The sequence below is a fragment of the Ictalurus furcatus genome, chromosome 1, assembly GCF_023375685.1.
Source record: "Ictalurus furcatus strain D&B chromosome 1, Billie_1.0, whole genome shotgun sequence".
Classification (NCBI taxonomy): Eukaryota; Metazoa; Chordata; class Actinopteri; order Siluriformes; family Ictaluridae; genus Ictalurus; species Ictalurus furcatus.
In genome coordinates, this window is record NC_071255.1 from 14,032,464 (window position 1) to 14,052,030 (window position 19,567).

Genomic DNA, 19,567 nt, shown 5'->3' on the forward strand with positions numbered 1-19,567 from the left:
AAGGATATAGACATGTTTAGACAAGAAAACACGTTCTAGATGGATTTTCATTCAGGCTTCAAAATTGGCATAAAACAAGCAGCTGGAAAGCCCACATTACTGTAACATGGTTTGAAGAACACATGAGAAGTCAGTCTACTTAGTTTCTTATATATAAACTTACACGATGTCCTACAAATGCATTAAACAGTGATCGGGCCCCAACTGAGTGGTATTATGAGTATACATTGAATCATTACTGTAAACTTAAGTAAGACTCAGAATGAGTAGGAGAGTCTACTGACTTGTTGACATTTAACATGTGCTTTCCATCTTTAAGGAACCATGCTGAACCAGAAGGAGAGTCCTGATGTCAAAGCCTACATCAACTATCTCCACATCATCGACAATCAGCAGACTCTGTTTGAGCTTTCACACAGACTGGAGACAAAGGTCTAGGACACATACGTTTGTGTGTCTTAATTAATGTGTTTCAGTGACTAATGAGAGAAGAGCTGATGCCATGATCCCTCTCACATTGCCAAGACACTGTACAGGAGGCAGTAGTAACATGGACAGCCACAAGGGGGAGAGACCGAGCCTCGCAGACTGCACAGATCAGAGTAGGAGAGAATCACAAGGAGCCAAGGACCTTTAGCTTTTTACAAGTACATAAATGTGAAATGGCACTGAAGAATCTGGGATGGCTATTACCCAAGCCAAGGTAATAAGAAGGTATTACAAATCAAATGATAGGTCGGAGTACACTGGTCTCTTATTAACAAGCCTGAACCTAAGTCACAGGTCTGAGGTAACGTAATGGTTGTACAGGAATGTGTGATGCTTTGCAATGATCACAGAAAACTATTTCCAGCCTTAGACAATCAATAAATGACAAATCGGAAGACAACAGTCTTTGCTGTATCTAGAATATTTTCAGGACTTAGCAATAGTAGCAACAAAAGTAACCAGTAGCTACGCTTTTCGGCCAAACCAGTCATCTGGTTGCGACATCAAAACACAAAAAATCAGCAGAGATTTTGGTTATTTGTATCTAATGAGATACATCACAAATTTAGCATAATACTACTGATTTAGTCATCATGCATCAGGGTTATACTGTGAGTGCAGAGCAGCATTATACGAAGCACATTTATTTATAGACTCCTTGTAACTTACATGTGCGTTTACATCTTCGATATAATAACAGGAACTCTGGTTAGTTCAGTATGAATTAGTCGGTATAGTGAGGAGGAGGAGGGAGGTCTTCACCTCAGAAATGCAGTGTGTGTGGTGCGTTTCAAACCATCCTGGTCTATATGATTTGGCAGTGCCGCTGAATGACCAGTACTAAATGTGCATGTTTAAAAACGTGTAAACATTGTAAATATATTCAATACATTTTCTGGGGTTTTTAATTCACAGCAAAGCAATACATTTGTGTTCATGCCTCTGTTTTTTTTAAAAATCAATTTAAACCAACCAATGCAAAAAAAAACAACATTAAAACTTAGGACTGTTACATCACTGCTTACGAATGTCTTTATTTTCCCTGTCTTGGTAATGGTTTCAGGCTTCAAAAGGTACTCTCTAAGCACACATGCTAACTGCCTGAGTGGATTACAGAAGTCTATTATAGATCTCAGTTGAAATGAAACACTTATAATGGGTACTGAAATCTCAAGAAGAAGAAAAAAAAAATCCTATGTGAGTGACACATTGGGGATTGTAGGAGGCCACAGGAGGAAGCACATTCCATACGCATTGTAACAGTCAGCTTGCTTACTGTTTGTCTCAGCTGGAGCAGGAGCCTAAATGGCCGACCAGATGCTGTGACAGAGCCCCCCGCTGTGCCATTACTGCCTGCTGTGAGTGTGCTGCAGCTCAGTGAGAGAAGAGGCGCTGCGGTACGGCCTACTCAAACCTATCATTTCCTCTCCCTGCTCTGCTGATCTATCATTTCCCTGTCCTTTCAATAAGAGCCTTGACACCCTCAGAGACTGTGGGAAGATCGCACAAACAATCCACATCTCACACACAAGCTAATGATCCTACCCTATTATATTATATTATATTATATTAGCTGTAGAACTTAGCTTTGTACTCATTCACTGAGTGTCAAATATTCAAATATTTGGTTAGAATTGAAGGAGTTTTCTTTATTAATATATGGCACAAAATTGAGTATATAACGTTAAACCATATCACACAGAGTAGACTAGAAAAATACTGCGAGTTAAACTGCTTCAATTAAAATTACAGCGTACTTCATCTCCTCTCATCAGAAAATTTTCTCAAATCAACCATACCTTCTTTTTCAGCTTGACAATGGTGCAATTAATTATTAAGAAGCACTTAAGTGCCTCGTAATAATGTACAGAAAGTACTGTGGGCTGTTCACTCAAACAGGGTTTAGCAACAGGGCCACTCCTGCCTGCACCCACTTGGCAGGTGGGTGGCGTGTTTTGAGGTGGAAGCTCCAGATGAAAGTGGGACCACGGAGTTTGGTTTGATACACTGGGCATTCGTAGGTGTTATTCAGCTCCAGCTTGTCAGCAGGTACCGCTCGGATATACAGCACTGGCATGGCCGGAGTTAGGTCCTTTAACACAGCCTCTGACAGCACCCCTGCTGACATGTCCCATCGAGCACCTGCCCACAAAACAGCATATTCAACATCAGCTTCCACAGAGCCTCATCATGGTTTATTAAATAGCCTGACTGTCTCACTTACCCTCCATATAGAGCCCATGAACGTAAGCACCCTCTCGAGGTGGGTGGCCATAATCATCCTTTGTCTTCTTAGTCACGTCCACGGACAAAGCCATCTTGTCAAGTGGCCACTTGTTCTTACGAGCTATACTCTGCATGATCGCTGGAACACAAAAGATCATCTCAGGCATGGCTGGAGCTTGATGTGTGTTTGTACTGTATGTATATATGCAGGCACTTTTTTGCACTTTAGGATGAGCAAATGTCCTCCCACTGATAAGAATACGTAACAATTTGGAGATTTGGGAGGGCTTTTCTTTTTTTGTGTGGCAGCATGAGAAAACCCTTCCCAGGCTCAAATTCTGACATGTTGACCAGTTTAACGGACTTCAAATTGGTTGTTTATGCATATCTCAACAAGAAGTAAAGCCCAAGCATTTTAAAATCTGGTTTGAACCGAAACTAAAACCACATTTAAAGATTCTCCAGTGAAAGACGACCTGTGTACCTCTACGGTTATAACCTAATCTACTTACAGAGAAACAATATAACTTTAAAGAATTATATTTACTTTTTACAATCACATTTAAATCGGTACAGCTTTAGTTTTAAAATACTGAACCTAAATTGTATTTTAAAAAAAAATCAGATTAAGGCTAAGGTTATAGTTAAGTGTCTAAGGCTTAGAATTATAATACACAACATGTATGTGGTGGGTGTAGAGGGGTTATACCTTAGTGGGCATTAAATGTCCTCACAAGGTTACTAATATCTGACAAGTTTGACCTTGTGAGGAGGTCACTGCTTTTTTTTTTTTAAACTAGGCATAGCATTAATTAGCTGCATTAATAATTATGCTAATAGAAGGTCCTTGCAGGGATAGTAAAACAAACGTGTGTGCCACTTGTTTACCGGTCAGGAAAGATTGTGGGCTGAACAGTCCTGAGAGCCACACCACAGCCGGGAGCACAAAGTCTTGAGTCCAGGTGTCCAGCTCTCGACACTGACTGAGGACATCAGTGAACCTGGTGTAAGCACAGTGTAGAGGAAAGCTTTAAAACACACCATACTGAAACTGAAACGTTCTCTCCTCCCATTCTGCCATATAAATTTAACAGGTTGATGAAGTCTGTGTACCACTGGGCCAGCGTGTTCGTAGAGGGGTGGGTCAGTCGGCTCCAGCTGTCAGGAACTCGGTTGTAGTAAAGAGCCATCTGCAGAGTCTCCATGTCAGGAGAGATGCTTAACTCACCCTAAGAGAAAGAAAAGACAGTATACACATTCTATCAGAAATGTTATACCAGCTTTTCAACATCATGCTTGTTAACCTATAAACTGTTGACACTGATAAGTACACTCACACAAAATGTCACAAATAATGAATGCCTACTGTATACTCAAAGATAAAAGGTTACATCTAGAACCTTTAACGTGTCTTTCAGTTCATGCTGAAGGAAGCCTGGGACAGTTCTAAACAGAATCCTACTTACAGAGGGTTTTTTTTAGAAAAGGTTCAAAGTGGAATCCCGTAAGAAACCATTCCGCCCCCCCAGAGTGTCTGTTTCAAAAGGTTACTGAGGTACCTTCAGGGCCAGGTCCAGCTGTGTAAGAGAGCTGTGGATCTCAGATATCAGCAGGTTCATGCGCTCACACTCCTGTAAACAGAGCAGAACCAATGGACTGCGCTCTGTGGTTTTAGTAAGCAGCTCAGACATGCTGTATTTCTCAGGCAGCTTCTCCAGAATGTCATCAAGCACACTTTTCACCTGAGGTCAGAACACGTTTAATTAATTAACAATGTGATTATAATTTGGATTTATTTGAAACTGGATTATTTGAAAATAGATACTAAAAGCAATGCAGTAGGAACAGGAAACATGAGTGTTTTCGACCTTTTCCTCCACACTCTGTGCTGCTTCCTCTCCCACTGAGTCTCGGCACTGCAGTTCTAACAGGGTGTTAAAGAGAGTGTTGGACGTGGCGGTCATAAACTTGATCTCCGCATTGGGATGCAAACCGTAGAGACTTGGATTTTCCTCTGGCAATCTCTCATCCACATAACTGTGATAGCCAGCGTAGTCCAGATCAGGAGGAACTGAGAAGCCAGGGCAGAGGAACAGCTCTCCTTCAAACTAAAAAAGAAATACATAAGCACCCACTACCACAATCGTATTCATATCCATTGTGTGTACACTTTTATTTCTTTAGCCATTCACCATGCACAGTGAAGCATCAATTTGCATAATTAGATAATGGACTGAACCATGTAACCCACTGAAGCATGACTGAACCATGTAAACCACATAAAGGCTACATGCACAAGACAAGCTCCATTTGATTTTATTCTCATCATGGTCACATATCCACATTCAATGGCAAACCAATCTAGGCCTACATTTGAAAGTATATGATTTGAAAAGATCATATGTTTGTATTCAGGGGCGCATGGGGGCTGAGTGGTTAACACGTTCACTTCACACCTCCAGGATTGGGGGTTAGATTCCTGCCACTGCCCTGTGTGTGTGGAGTTTGCATGTTCTCCCCGTGCTGTGGGAGTTTCCTCCGGGTACCCCGGTTTCCTCCCCCAGTCCAAAGACATGCATGGTAGACTGACTGGCATGTCCAAAGTGTCTGTAGTGTATGAATGGATGTGTGAATGTGTTACTGTGCCCTGCAATGGATTGGCACCCTGTCCAGGGTCCACCCTGCCTTGTGCCCCTGCTCCCTGGGATAGGCTTCAGGTTCCCCGCGACCCTGTAGGATACGCGGTTTAGTTCAGCAGAAATGTTCAGCAGAAATGTTCAACAGAAATGTCCAGCAGAAATGTTCAGTAAAAATGAAACTGGAAAAGGATACGCGGTATAGAAAGTGGATGGATGGATATTTTTGTATTCACATGACATGAGAATATACACCTAACCAAAATGTACACAGCAAATGCACTTTATTTACCTTCCCTTTTATCCCACATCACATGTCTCAGCCAGTGTTTCTATTTTTATATCTTACACTTACAGGCATTCACAATACATTTATGTCTAATCTGGGTATCAGTTGCAGTTGCAATAATCTTGTACGGGATGAAAGTTGCTGTGGGACTACGGGATGATAATGCAGCAGTGTGCACACTTGAACCAGACTTAATGAGACCCAGGTAAAGGACAAGCAGGCTTGATCACTACAGGAACATAAAAGGAAGTGTTCTAAAAGTGAAGTGATCAGTCAAAGACATTCTCAGTTTGTGATGCACATTCCAGTAAATAAGGATACCATCAATTCAATCACGTTTAGAAACATAAGAAAAGGAGGCATTTTTAAAATGTAATACAATAAGACACCACTAGGTGCCACCAGGCAACCAATCAGTTACACTTCTTTTACCTTTAAACTTTAAAAATTTCCTCAGACTTTCTTGCACCTTATTATTAACCCAAGCCAGGCACGCACTGGCCATCTGACGACTGATTTGGCCCGCTTCAATGCTGTCAAATTTATTTATTTATTCATTATTATTTTATGGTCTCGCGTGTCCGATGTACTCAAGCGATCCTTTCCGAATACGGCATTTGATAATAAATCATGAATCTGTTCATCTGACGGTTTATAAAAAGAAGCAGCAAAATGTTCGAGTGCAGCTCAGTCTCATCTGTAAATACTGTAGCTTTGTGTTCGCAAACTTAGCTCAACAAATATTAACCACAGTTTCACTACTAGCAAACATTAGCACTATCACTATCGTCACTCAAAATATGCTAAAGGACAGCATTATCTACTGTATAGTTATAATACTAAGCCATTTAGCAGAAAAATATCCAAATTTACATACAGTACATTTAGGGAGCCCTCCATGTTGTTATTTTAAATGCTGAAATTACAAATATAGCTAGGGCAAATAACAACAACGACAAAAAAACAAACAAAAAAAAAAACACTTTTCCATAAAAGGCAACATCATGTTCAATATTAGGATTTATCTAAATAGATATTGTCATTATGCAGTTAGTATTGTCCTATTAAGAGATATTTTGGCAATTTAGAAAATTATGTCTGCTCACATGTGAGGTTGAAAAAAAAACATTTATTTTTCACAATAAGGTGGAGAGAGTCAACCTGGCACTAGTTTTGTTGCACTGGTCACACTTCAGGGTCAAGCTTTAAATTAAATACGTTTTAATATATTTGTATGAAAATATTTTATGGTTAAATCTCAGGTATTTTAAGTATTTTTAAGTGTTTAAAAAAAAAAAAGACAACAAAACGCACATGGCCCTAATGTGATGCTTTAAAGAAATTTAGATTCTGTGCTCACAATTTACAGTGAGGTTAAAAAGCTGTCATTTTCCAACAATGTGGAGACAGTTCTGTTCGTAGCAGCAGACCTGGTAAAGAAGTGACAGGTACATGAAAAATAGACAAAAAGTCTTTTGTTTACCTCTCCTGCATTTCATGTACTTTTGTGAGAGAAAAGTAGAGTGTTACTGGCAGCTTTGCACTTGTGGTGTTTGTAAGCTGATATAAATTCGGACTGCTTCACTACCTCTAGGTTGCTTGTTTCTGTTTTTATGGGATGACCATACTGTGTGTAATAAATTGAATTTAGGAAAGAAAAAATAGGTTTGTCAGTGGTTTCAAAATTTGCTGTGGGTGAATGAGGTGGAAATTATGTCCCTGTCCGGCCCTCACCCAGGCTGTATTTGAGGACACAGAGTCATTTTTGTTTAAACGAAACAAACAAATTTAAAAAAAAAATAGTCTCACCATCCAAATATAGACATTACAATATTAATAACAAATGAATAAATGAAAGACCGAATTAGTTAATTAAATCACATCCAACATATAAAACAAACAACATATTTAAACCACCAATGGACACAAATGAATTGTTCATGGTCTTAGCCACGCCCACTCAGTGAACCATGACAGTCAGCATGGCAGAATGATCTTAACACAGGGCTTAATCTTATTTCTCTTCTGGAATTGAAGCAACGTAGCAGATTAACTCCTTCCTTTTTTTTTTGTCGGCACATTCATGGACCTGTGTGTTTTATTCCATTCTGTTCCACTGGCCACTTTTAGGTCCAGTCTTCATAGTTTTCTTTCCTTGTCAGTTTACTTCTTAGCTCAAAGAATAGTCACTATCACTGATGACGATCAAGGTCTTGGTAGCTAGCTAATATAAATACTCCATGTTGTAAACTAGCATTTGTTTGCTAGCATGCCATTCGTTCTCTTAATACGCTCAATATCTGTTTTTCAATAAATACACAGCCTACATAAATATATCAACAATTATTAAGTACCTCAGTGCATTAATTATTAAGCACTTCAGAGCTTTATTCAAGAATTTACTGTGAATTATTGAAAGATTTATTTATTAGTGGATTATATTAAAGTATTTATTGGTGGATACAATTCTAAAAGTTCTGCAGCATGTTGAAGGATTTCATATAAGGGCTGGGCTTGTTATAGGATGATTGGTTCTGATTGGACAGCAGGCCTGCATGCTCAAAGCATTGTGATTGGACTGTAGTACACATGGAGCTTTTGAATTAGACAAGAAAAACAAGTTAGATACATTATTCTGATAATGTCCTTGCTACTAACAACCACAATCAGCACCTGCTGCTGCAGCTCTTGTACTGATGGGAAGTAGTCTAATTATACTTTGTGAGATACAGTTGCGGTCGGAAGTTCATATACGCTCATCATGAACTTGAATGTCATGGCAATATTGGGCTTTCATTCATTTATTTGAACTGTTCTTTTTCTGGGGCAGACTGTTTGTACAACTTACATCTTTATTTAAAAACAAAAACAAGAATTTGGTTCACAAGTTTTAATTCATTCAGGGTTTTTCTGTAATCAACACAGGACCAAAAATATACATTCAGCACACTTAATATTTAGTTGAATGTCCCTTAGCAAGTTCCACCTCGAGCAGACGCTTTTGGTAGCCATCAACCAGTTTCTGGCAGAATTCTGGTTGGATATTTGACCCCTCTTCTTGGCAGAATTGGTAAAATTCAATGACATTTGTTGGTTTCCTGGCCCTGATTCGACTTTTAAGCACAGCCCACAAATTTTCGGTAGATTGGTAGATGTCTTGGTTAGCAGGAGGTTATCTATTTCCCTAGTTATTTTCTGATCAAATGTAGTCTTAGCTGTAATAGTAAGAACTTTAATGCTGGCTAATGCTTGTTGGCTAGCTAATATGCACAAAAGGGTTATGGAGGGAAAAATATCTGTGGTTAATCAGCTTACTCTCACACTGATAATTGAAGGGATTTTATTTGAAGAAAATATAAACCCTTAAAACAAAATATATACATGGGGCACAGTTATTGGCCCTCTTGCATTTAGTACTTTGTGCCTACAACCTCTTCTCACATAACAGTTATAATGCTTGATGAGACTGAAAAACACAAAGAAACCAGAATGCACAAACTTCCCAGATCGTCCAGGGTCCCAAGTCCTCTCTTGTGGACTCTCTTCTTCAGCTAATACCACAAGTTTTAAAACATACTTGTGTTTATTCCAGCTCAAGTTGTTTTAAGCTTCTTAATTCATGTTCAACCATGCAGATATTATTTCTACCCTACACTGCTCTATAAATATCAACACAGTTTCATCTTACTTCATTTGTGTGTTCTGTAATCTTTCCCATGTTGGTGAATGAATAATTTGGGAATGGGATTTTAGCCTCTGTGTCACCTCATATTTATACCCACGTGAAACAGAAAGTCATGGATCACAGTTTCACAGTTCCTAAACACTCAGGTGAAGTTAAAAAAGTCAATTATAAAAGGGAACATGTTTCTCATGCATTTTGTTTATATGAATCCAAAGGGGTACAAATAATTGACATGTAGCTTTGTTAGAAAATCATTTTGATATGTGATATTAGAGCAAATTTACCTCATATTTTTTCAGTGTAAGACTTTTTTTCCCCACAACAATATGTTTTTTCTTTTTTTCCAAGGGTGCCAATCATTAGAAAGCTGGGGAGCAGGGACTGTATGTATTTATTAAATGATATACTGAAGGATTCATGATTTGTTTTAATTTGGCATTCTCCTTCCTACATAACTGAAAGCAATCACCATGATAATTGGCTTCTGTGAATGCACAGAAGCCAATTATATTTTATAATTATTATATTGTTAACAGTACTTATATGTAACAGTGAAAGGACTTGCTACAAATTCCAGTTGATCATGAAAAATCATCATTATATCTGTTAAAATGTGGATGCAAAAAAAAAAAAAATTCCAGAAGCAAAATGTACTGTATCTGCCGAATTAGGAAAGGAAAAAAAAGTGACAGGGTTGTGAAGGGACAGAATATGTTTTAAAATTGAGTTTGCCGTATATATGCTTTATATTTGTATCTTTATATTTTGCTGGGAGAACTTGTACATTTCTAAGAGATTCTTGGTGCAACAACACCACCATAAACGATATAATTGTTTAGAATAATTCAAATAATAATTGGAATACTTAATCTTACCATTTTTGGATTAAGGAACTCCTGTATATATGTGCGGCAGAGTCTCCTATCCCAGTCATCAGTGATGTGTCCTCCATACATGATCTCTCCTACCAGATAACACAGGTCCTCCCATGGCACCTCAAACAGAAACACAATCAGCATTAGCTTTCCTCAATAAAAATGGGCCCAAATCTCTTTTATGCAATTACTTTGCCATTACAACCTGTGCATTTCATAAAATATATATGGTATAAATATACATATGAGACAGGTTTACTGTGTACACCTGTATTATGTGGTATTTAAATTGCACACTATTATTTTTTATTGTCTCGAGAACAGTCCTCAAACTTTCACAGTGTGTTCCGTTACAGCTAGTCATGTCACATCATACAGTACTGGGATCATGTGAGAAAAAAAACCCCACAGTGATGTGGGCGTCTCGAGGAGAGGAAAGGGTGTGAGTACGAACCTCAGAGCTGATGACAGAAGCTGGCAGTTCACAGTCATTTGTATCTGTATTGTTTTGCAAATTGCTTCCTTCATCAGGCCTAATTGCAGTGATCACTTATGGAGTGGTGCGAGATGTCACGCGCACTGTGTGTAATTACATTTAGTGTGACGCTTCATTGGCCGCCTAATGAATCCCCTGTATATGCACGTACAGGTTAGTGTTTGGTTAACATAATGAAGGACATTCCTTTCTTGTTTTTTTTTTGTTGTTTTTTTGAAGGGAGGGGGAATTGTGCAGGCAGGATAATTGTTTGTGACCAGCGTGATGCAGAGAAGACAAAAACCTATTATGAGATCTCACAGAAACGGTGAGAAGTGAAACTGTCCTTGCTCTCTCTCTCTCAGGTGGGAAAGAATGAACCTTTTTTTCATGTCAAATAATATCAAAGCCAAATTCGACCAATATCATAGAAACAGACCAAACACATTTTTCAACACACTATTTAAAAGATGCATTTTAATTGCATTCTAACATCTTCTCAGTGTTCGATGTATACACTGTACTTACTTTTGAATTAACCTCCAGGTAGTTATACAGCACATTAATGGAGATGGTGAGGTCTTCAGTGTTAAATGGGTAGCAGCGATTCCAACCCTGAGGCCCAAACTTCCTCCTCTCACTGACACAAGCGTGGAAATAGCAGAGAGAGAACAGGAGTGCTTTAAACTCCTGCTCGTGAGAACACATCTCCAACGTTTCCTATCAGGAGACAGACAGACAGACATGAACTGGAGGTTATAATGAAATACACTTTAATATTGACAGGCATGTGCATAAAGTCATACAATACTGATATGTGTGTAAATATAATCTACATGCACATGCAGCATTTTTCATACTCTAGGACACATATGTGTCGCGTTCTGGACCTTTCATGTGGCCAAATTGTGTCGTATTAGACTACAAAGTCCTGAAAACTTTAGTAATGTGATGTGAAAGTAAAATAATGTGATTTAACATTTTTTGAAGTCTGTCGGTCTCTTCACTCCACTGATCTCTGTTCATGCTGACATTGGTGGGGAAATAATTACTGATTATTTATATTCTGCTGGGTAAACTGCTTGTTGTTAATGTATTTTTATTAGGTCATTTACACATTTTAAAACGTTGTCTGCTATTATCTGTACAGAGTGTGTAAGCACTCTTCTCTGTTTTGAGGATGTGACAGTGCATGAGCATTGTGACCATTTCGAAAGACCGCATTTGATTACTAACTGCATGGGCTTATATGTTTCACAATGCCAGGAAAGTATTGAAAAGCCTGATCAAACGGTGAGGGTTTTAGAGACCTTCAGGCAGACTACAGATGGCCTTTAAGAATGCGCGTTTTTTCACGTGGTATCACGCAATTCGTCACGTGTGATCACGCGGTATATTGCAGGCAAGGCGGATGCAGTTTCTCATCAAAACTTATGATTAACCTAATTTAAGCAAGTTTCTAATTACAAGACTATATAAAGTGAGCGTGATCGAGTCTCGTAGTACAGGTATAATAACTATAGTATTTAAGTTAAGGAGGTTTGTGAGCTGTGTGCTGGGATAGTGCAGTGGTAACATGCAGGTTTATGATTCCTTTGACTGCGGTTCGAGCCACTGCAAAACAAACATGCCAATTAGAAAACTTCAGGTGATGGACTGTCAGCAAGTTTTTTTCACTATTATGTTTTTTTTCACTATTTAGCACAATTATTTAGTCTTTTTATTTTAAGGATCTAATAAATTGCATATATAAAATTATTTTATTTACAAGTGTCTTGCTTGTGATTTTTAGGTTATTTGTCATTTAGTACAGCTTCTGACCATCAAATCAAAACAGACATGTCATGGTGCTTATTTACTCAGAAACAGAAGTAAGTAAATACAAAAATGCTACTTTAAATTTTAACTCTGACAGCATCCTTAAGCAAAGAAATGTGAAAGTACAAATCAGTAAAAATATATTCAAATACTAAACAAAAAGCATGCAAAATATGTATGCTTAATAATAAGTTGTACACAAAGTTTATATGCATACTTAAAATTCTAACATGGAGCTCTGACCTGGCTGAAGTTGTGCAGTGCGGCATGCAGGCTGGCATTCATGCCCGTCGGTGGTTCACTGGTCAGTTTGACCGCATTTTCCAGGATGCCTCTGGGAAAGATGTGCTCTTCAGGTCTGGGAGCAGGTTGTCCGCTCATGAACACTCGGTACTGTGGGTGAGCTTTTCGCCCTGTACTCTCCAAAAGACCTTCCAGATGATCCAGCCAACGCTCCACTAAATGCACATTCTGTTTAATACAAAAAGGATCTCTGCATAGTCCTTGAAAATGATTCTATGCTAAAGAATCACACTTTCAGATTTTGCATTGAAACAAACTGGCTTATCCAGGACTTATGAGTCCTACCATAAATACTACATGGAAGAGTTGCAGAAGAGTGCTATAGTACCTGGAGGATGACCCAGTGGCCTTTTGAAGCTGCCATTTCTAGAGCCTTCTCAGCCACACTCTCCTGGCCCTGTCCCAGTGAGATGTTGTGAAGGTTTCCCCGGTCTATGGAGAAGCCCAGCTTCAGCCCTACACATCAGATTCAGCACAACACATAGTTAAAGGAGCAGTTTGTCATTTTTGCAATGAAAACAATGACAAGCCCCTATGACATCCCAACACCCAAACCCTCTTCTGCTAAAACGATGTATAGCTGACGAATTCCTTTTTAGGGCAAACGTGCAGGCCTGACTCCTGGCTAATTCTGTTCATTTCCAGGCCAGAAAAAAACCCTGAAATGAAGCTAGACATATGAACTATATGCCAATATTGCAAATCACAGTTTCTTCAAGATATCTTTAAAGTGGTTTAAATACCTTTAAACTATTTAAACTAAATACCTTTAAACTGTTTAAACTAAAAGGTATTTAAACCTTTAAATACCATTCAATACTTTTAAAGTGGTTCAACATAAAATATCTGTTACTGTCTGTGATTGTGGAAAGAACACATTCATTATAGCACACACCGAGTGTTTCCACATCTTTCAATGGGTTGACTCCAGGAGACAGGATAAAGAAGACTGGTGTTGAAGGACTGCTCTCCTCATAAGATTTCGCAAACTCTATCCTGGTTGTTTCCACATATCTGCAGCCTAAACTCTCCTCCACAAAGTTCCTACCATTGAGTAACCACATAAATACACACACACACACACACACACACACACACAAATACTGACCACTGATATATTTGTACATCACTTAATCAGTTTTGTATATACACAGTACTGTGCTTTTAGGCACCCTATTTTTTGTACAAACTTTGTTATAGAATTTTTATTTGATGACTTCTACATTATCGAGCCAGTACAAAAACATGTTAGATTCCCAAACATTAATTTTCCAGCACAAAATTAAATGTTACAGAAAAATGTTTGTATGTCAGTAAAGAAAGCAGAATATTAAGTGGTGAGAGACATTTTTCAGACAAAAACACAATGAAGGCTGCTGGATTTTGCTACAAAAATAAGAAGGAAGTGCGACAGTCAAAGTCTCCAGAAGAACCGTGACTGGTTCTGCAAGATGCTCAATAAAACTTACAGCTCATTTCCTTATAAAACTGTACTAATTCTACCTGAGACTACTCTTTTTTCATCACACCAAATATTGCCTTTGTTTCATTTATTACTGTTTATTTCTCTTTATAGTATTTTTTAATGGAGAAACATTTAATTTTATTATTTTGAAGGCATCTTTGCTCTACAGCATTTCTTTGCATGTGCCTAAAACTTTTGCACAGTACTGTATGTAGGCTAAAGTGTCATTCATGTGCAAATAATATTTACATTCTAATGGGTATTGTCTGCGGCCTGTGCATCGTAGAGACGTTTAAGTGGCACTGTAAAAATTCCCACCTTAGCGCATAGCTCATCCTGTCAGGCCGCATGGCTCTGAGGATAATGAGTCTCTGCAGGGTATTTTTCTTCTTCCAGTCCAGAGGGAGGCGCTCTCTCTCTGGACACTCAGATTCCACCAGCTTCCTCCAGCGCTTAGGTGAGCCTTCTACATCCCAGTCTAGACCAAGAAATGCCTCCAGTACTGACAGAGCCTGAGGTGGAGGTTAAGATTATATTAGTACTACTGTATATATAGGGTCTCTTCAGATATATCAAGGTAAATTTTACACTTTAAACTTCTTAATACCACTTTTGGATGAATTTAATTTTTCCCATGTTTATGATAGTTCAACATGCGAGTGATCCTGTATTATCCGGAATGTGGCAACATACATGAATGGTAACTGATTACAGATATACTGTGTGCTAAAATTATGAGTGGAGAGAATAGCAGGAATTTGTAGCCAGCTACTTGATTTGGTTTCTTTACCATGTCATAATTAATTTATATAACACAGAGGAAGTCTCAATTCGAATGTCACCGCAGACACAGTGTGCCTATAAAGGCGATATTCTTAAAAATCCAAACTACTCTTTAAAAATTCCAAATCCAGAAATATGTTACTTAAATTTATTTTATTTTTTAATATGTCTACACTCAGATAGTGTTTACCCTGATGGCTCCCCAGGCCCCATCAGACAGGAAGCTGACAGGACTTCCACTGCTGAACTCCACTGGGAAATGCAAAAGAAGATCAAGCTCCTCTGATTCAATGGCCCCTTTCATCAGGAGAATCTAATAAAACCACATAATTATGATTAAAACACAGTGCCTTGGTATGACACGTATCTTTGTTTGGCATTAAATAAACATGACCCCATTCTTCATACATAATAATAAGTGGATAAGTGAATTAGTTGGATTGGACTGTTGACATGAATTCAAAGCTGTTTTGGAATACAAGTCACCTGTATGCTCGAACCTGTTCAGAAGCAGCTTGCTTAATGAAAAAAATGTCATCGCTTTAGAAGTGTTCTCTGTAAGGAATTCCTATACGTAACCATTAAATTCCTCAACTCTAATAATAGTGAGAGGGGCGCACGGTGGCTTAGTGGTTAGCACGTTCGCCTCACACCTCCAGGGTCAGAGTTTGCATACTGCATGTGCGGAGTTTGCATGTTCTCTCCGTGCTGCGGGGGTTTCCTCCGGGTACTCCTCCAGTCCAGTCCCATGGTAGGCTGATTGGCATGTCCAAAGTGTCCGTAGTGTATGAATGGGTGTGTGAATGTGTATGTGATTGTGCCCTGCGATGGATTGGCGCCCTGTCCAGGGTGTACCCCGCCTTGTGCCCAATGCTCCCTGGGATAGGCTCCAGGTTTCCCGTGACCCTGAAGGAAGGATAAGATGGATGGAAGATGGTATAGAAGATGGATGGATGGATAATAATAGTGAGAGATGAACTGACAGTACAAAGTCTCCCAGTCCCTTTGGGATATTCTCAGTTTCCTTATAGAAAGACAACTCAATCCTGCGACTGTAATCAATTCACGTTCGAGACCCAAAGACCCAGATTAACTTGTTTTGAATTCATGTAATGATTAGCAGTTTTAGCATATGTAATCTCATGTTGTATTTGTTAGATGTTATCAAATAAAAATAAATAAATAAAACATTTTTAAAAAACAGGCCCCAGGTTTACCCCCCAGGTTTACTGTGGTTGTAGGGAGGACAGTACATGTACACAGACAACAGCAGGCAAGACAGCTGCTACCCTCACAGGGAACTGCATCGTGCTCCTTCCCTTCTGTCAGAGCTTTGTCAGTGGTGACAGCCTGAGGGAGAAGTGTGCTTTGACTCTGAGGGTTAATCAATAGAAACGGGGCACGCTCCTCTGACAGGGCCTAATTGAAGTTAATGTAGGGGCAGAAAAGTGCAGTGATTGATGTAGATGATAGGGCACTGGAAAAGGGAGGGAGGCAGAGAGGTAGGGGTGGGTAGATGTGCCAGTGTTGCGCGTCCCCCTCACCTGGAAGGCAATGTGGGTCACAAAGGTTAGTCTGTCCTTCTGGAAGAGGCCCTGACTGGTGTACACGAAGACGGAGTAAGTGACAGCCTCGGTGAGGGAGTGGACACGCACTGCCACATCTTCATCTCGTGGAGTTTGCTCAATCGCTTTGTGGAATACTGCACTAAAAGCCTACAGATGTGAAGGAGAGCAATTAGAATGCCATACATTTTTCAGCAACTAAAACTTAAAAATCTTTAAAAAAAAAAAAAAAAAAACGGCTTTATTTGGGCTGAACTCTGTTGTCTTTCACTTAAAAAAAAGATATGGATAAAAAATGGGATATCAATATAATGTAGTTTTACCTTAAATGAATACTGGTACATGGGATTGATGTTGTGTAGCTCTTTAATGATAAAGTAAAGAAGAGTAGCTCTCTGTGCTACAGGACGGTAGAGCTCACGGGTCTTGTTGATTTTCATTTCGTTCTCTCTAGCTTCTATGACCTGCGCCAGACACAGGAACATTTATACTTACATACCCACATATACAGTCAACAAAATGATGTGTTCCCCGTTCTGCTAACCACTAAAACAATTCTGACGATTAAACAGTTAACACAATTGATGGCTCTATGATCTTCAGACTGTTATGCTACAGCATGAAGACAGTTTTGTACTTTTACTGTATCAGCAATCCACCAGATACAACAGTGTCATAAAATGCGTCACCTTGTTTTGGATATGAGCGACAGTGTTCTTTGTGTGTTCCAGCTGCTCCACTAATGCTGCGTCTCGCACGACGCTACCCTCAGCAGCAGACAACCTGCTCAGCAGCTCATCCTCCAACTTCTTCAGCTCTATCTGACACAGGTTCTGCTGAGTACTCAGCTCCAGCTGTAATGGGAAAGGAATGACTGAATCATTTTTTCTTTGGAATGACTATAAGCAAGTATTTAGTCAGGGAATGTGCAGTTTGGTGGTGCAGTGTTGTCTATCTAACCTTCATGGTCTCCAGGTCAGGCCTATCATGGCTGACCACCTGTCCTAGGAGCTGCTCCTCCAGGCCAGCCTGCGTCACTGTGAAGTTAATGAGGGTGGTCTGGGCTTGCAGCTCAGGAGGGAAGTCAGGGTTGGCCAGCTTTGTGTGCAGAAGAAGCCAGAACCTGCTGTTGTACTCACAATCTCTATCCCCCAGCCTGATAAACCTATAGACACAATGTACAGCATAAATCACATTAAGTGGGTGCAAAACACAGTATCATGTGCTCATTTTCCATGACTAAAGGTGAAAATTCAGCCTAAAGAATGGCTACATTTTTTCCCCAAAAAATCAGGGCAGCATAAATTACCCTATGAAAATAGCTTACGATCTATAATAACAAGTCGTTTTAGTGTCAAATTTCTAGCTCTCTAATTGGAGCAAAACAGAAAAAGATGACGAATGTAACTGCTAGCCACTACAGGCAAATGATATTAAATAAAACCTGGAAGATCATATTCCCAGCAGCCAATATTTATCCCAATCTGCATTTCAATTAAATCAAGCCTGGCTGCCCAGACCTGGTGGCTTTTAATTTTTCCTCTAATTACCCCTCACTAGTCAGCCAACAGCCCTGGTTCTTACGCCAGAGCCTCCACCAAAGCCCGGCTTTGCTTCAACTCTATATCTTCACAAGACGGAATTAATGTACTATTGATAGAACCATTACTCCACCAAATTAAAGTCCCAGCTGATGGATTGGCTCATGTTCCTCCGTCAGACATGAAAGGAATAATTAGTATTCATTACTTTGCACTCTGCAACATTCCAATTATTAATGAACTTCAGCTGTGGAACCGCACCAGATTCATCACGGCTGCTGCGGCCGGACTGAATTGATCATGGGTGGAGAGCGGAGTGTGGGTCACCCGCAGGAATAAACTTATAGTCAGATTAAACACAGAGCCGCTGCCACGGGTCACTAGACACAGGTGTGAGAGTACTTCAGGTACAGAGAATGTAACCTTGATAACTAAATGCTGAAAAAGGTGCTAAGAATATTTAACACATTACACAATTTTTTTTTTTGCTTAAACCACATATTCTTGATTGATAAGTAGTTACTTTTGTGATATCTGTCAAAGGTTTTTAGAATGCATAAATAGACAAATGGCAATGATAACAGTGAATTATTAATATAAATGTCTGTGATACAACTAAGGTGAAGCACAAGAAGAACCAAAGCTAAGTGCTTTCGAAATTCTATGGTAGCACTTGTACATTTCCATTCTTTATTGATAATGTTGCACCTTCCATCACAACTCAAAAAGTATTTCTATGAAGACTTGCTGTCACTACCAGCACTCTCTGGGAGCTGTCTGTGGATAAAAGTCCACTTGGTGCCCAAGTCCCTCTAGTGCCTCGAGGCTGATCAGTCACTTCAAGAGAGCTGCTTCATATTCAAGTCACACAAAGAATATGGGCAAACAAATGCACATCTATCACCCACCCTGAAAGCAAGATCAATACAGCTGCCCCCACCTCAATTCAACTCACTCGACACTAATTCATCTACAATTTAAACAGTAAGCTATTATATCGTACTAAGTCATATCTGACTATCGGCTTTTCAGCGCTTCTCGTAAGGATGACATGCAAAAAATCATTTGTGAAAAAAAAAATACAAGTAAATATATTTGTGTGTTAAAAAAAGAAAGAAATGGCTATACATGCACATGCTTTGCTGGAAGACTGTAGATTCAGTTTCATTACATGTGATGTGAATATAAATAAAATCTTAATATCAGTGCATCTCTTGCCTTCCACTGTTGGTAGTGTTCCTGCCTAGCAGAGGTTCCAGGATTGCATCCAGTCTTTCCTCCACATTCTCAATCAACACAACTTCACCACAGACCAATGCCTGCTCAATCACATCCAAATATCTAGATAGTAAAATAAAATAAAATAAGGGCAAAAACAGAAAATTATATATGTTGATACTACACTCAGTCTTGAGCT

General features: G+C 39.2%; 2 protein-coding genes across 14 annotated transcripts in view; one reads left to right on the plus strand and one right to left on the minus strand.

The window, feature by feature from the left end:
- The window catches only part of rapgef5b (Rap guanine nucleotide exchange factor (GEF) 5b), a 48,515-nt gene extending 47,112 nt beyond the window's left edge, over positions 1-1,403 (plus strand). For all 3 annotated transcript variants that reach the window (XM_053627589.1, XM_053627598.1, XM_053627607.1), the window contains exon 26: positions 320-1,403. In XM_053627589.1, coding sequence (XP_053483564.1) covers positions 320-438 — 119 coding nt within the window. In that variant the 3' untranslated portion in view covers positions 439-1,403. The remainder of the gene's footprint in view (positions 1-319) is intronic.
- A 91-nt stretch (positions 1,404-1,494) lies between these two features.
- Positions 1,495-19,567, minus strand: part of LOC128609104 (dynein axonemal heavy chain 11) — a 62,088-nt gene continuing 44,015 nt past the window's right edge. For all 11 annotated transcript variants that reach the window (XM_053627508.1, XM_053627499.1, XM_053627491.1 and 8 more), the window contains 18 exons: positions 19,369-19,491; positions 17,570-17,774; positions 17,299-17,463; positions 16,933-17,073; positions 16,589-16,759; positions 15,235-15,357; positions 14,580-14,773; positions 13,692-13,840; positions 13,125-13,252; positions 12,737-12,964; positions 11,204-11,395; positions 10,201-10,320; positions 4,584-4,823; positions 4,275-4,457; positions 3,829-3,944; positions 3,604-3,716; positions 2,714-2,854; positions 1,495-2,631 (listed from right to left, as the gene is read on the minus strand). In XM_053627508.1, coding sequence (XP_053483483.1) covers positions 2,381-2,631; positions 2,714-2,854; positions 3,604-3,716; positions 3,829-3,944; positions 4,275-4,457; positions 4,584-4,823; positions 10,201-10,320; positions 11,204-11,395; positions 12,737-12,964; positions 13,125-13,252; positions 13,692-13,840; positions 14,580-14,773; positions 15,235-15,357; positions 16,589-16,759; positions 16,933-17,073; positions 17,299-17,463; positions 17,570-17,774; positions 19,369-19,491 — 2,983 coding nt within the window. In that variant the 3' untranslated portion in view covers positions 1,495-2,380. The remainder of the gene's footprint in view (positions 2,632-2,713; positions 2,855-3,603; positions 3,717-3,828; positions 3,945-4,274; positions 4,458-4,583; positions 4,824-10,200; positions 10,321-11,203; positions 11,396-12,736; positions 12,965-13,124; positions 13,253-13,691; positions 13,841-14,579; positions 14,774-15,234; positions 15,358-16,588; positions 16,760-16,932; positions 17,074-17,298; positions 17,464-17,569; positions 17,775-19,368; positions 19,492-19,567) is intronic.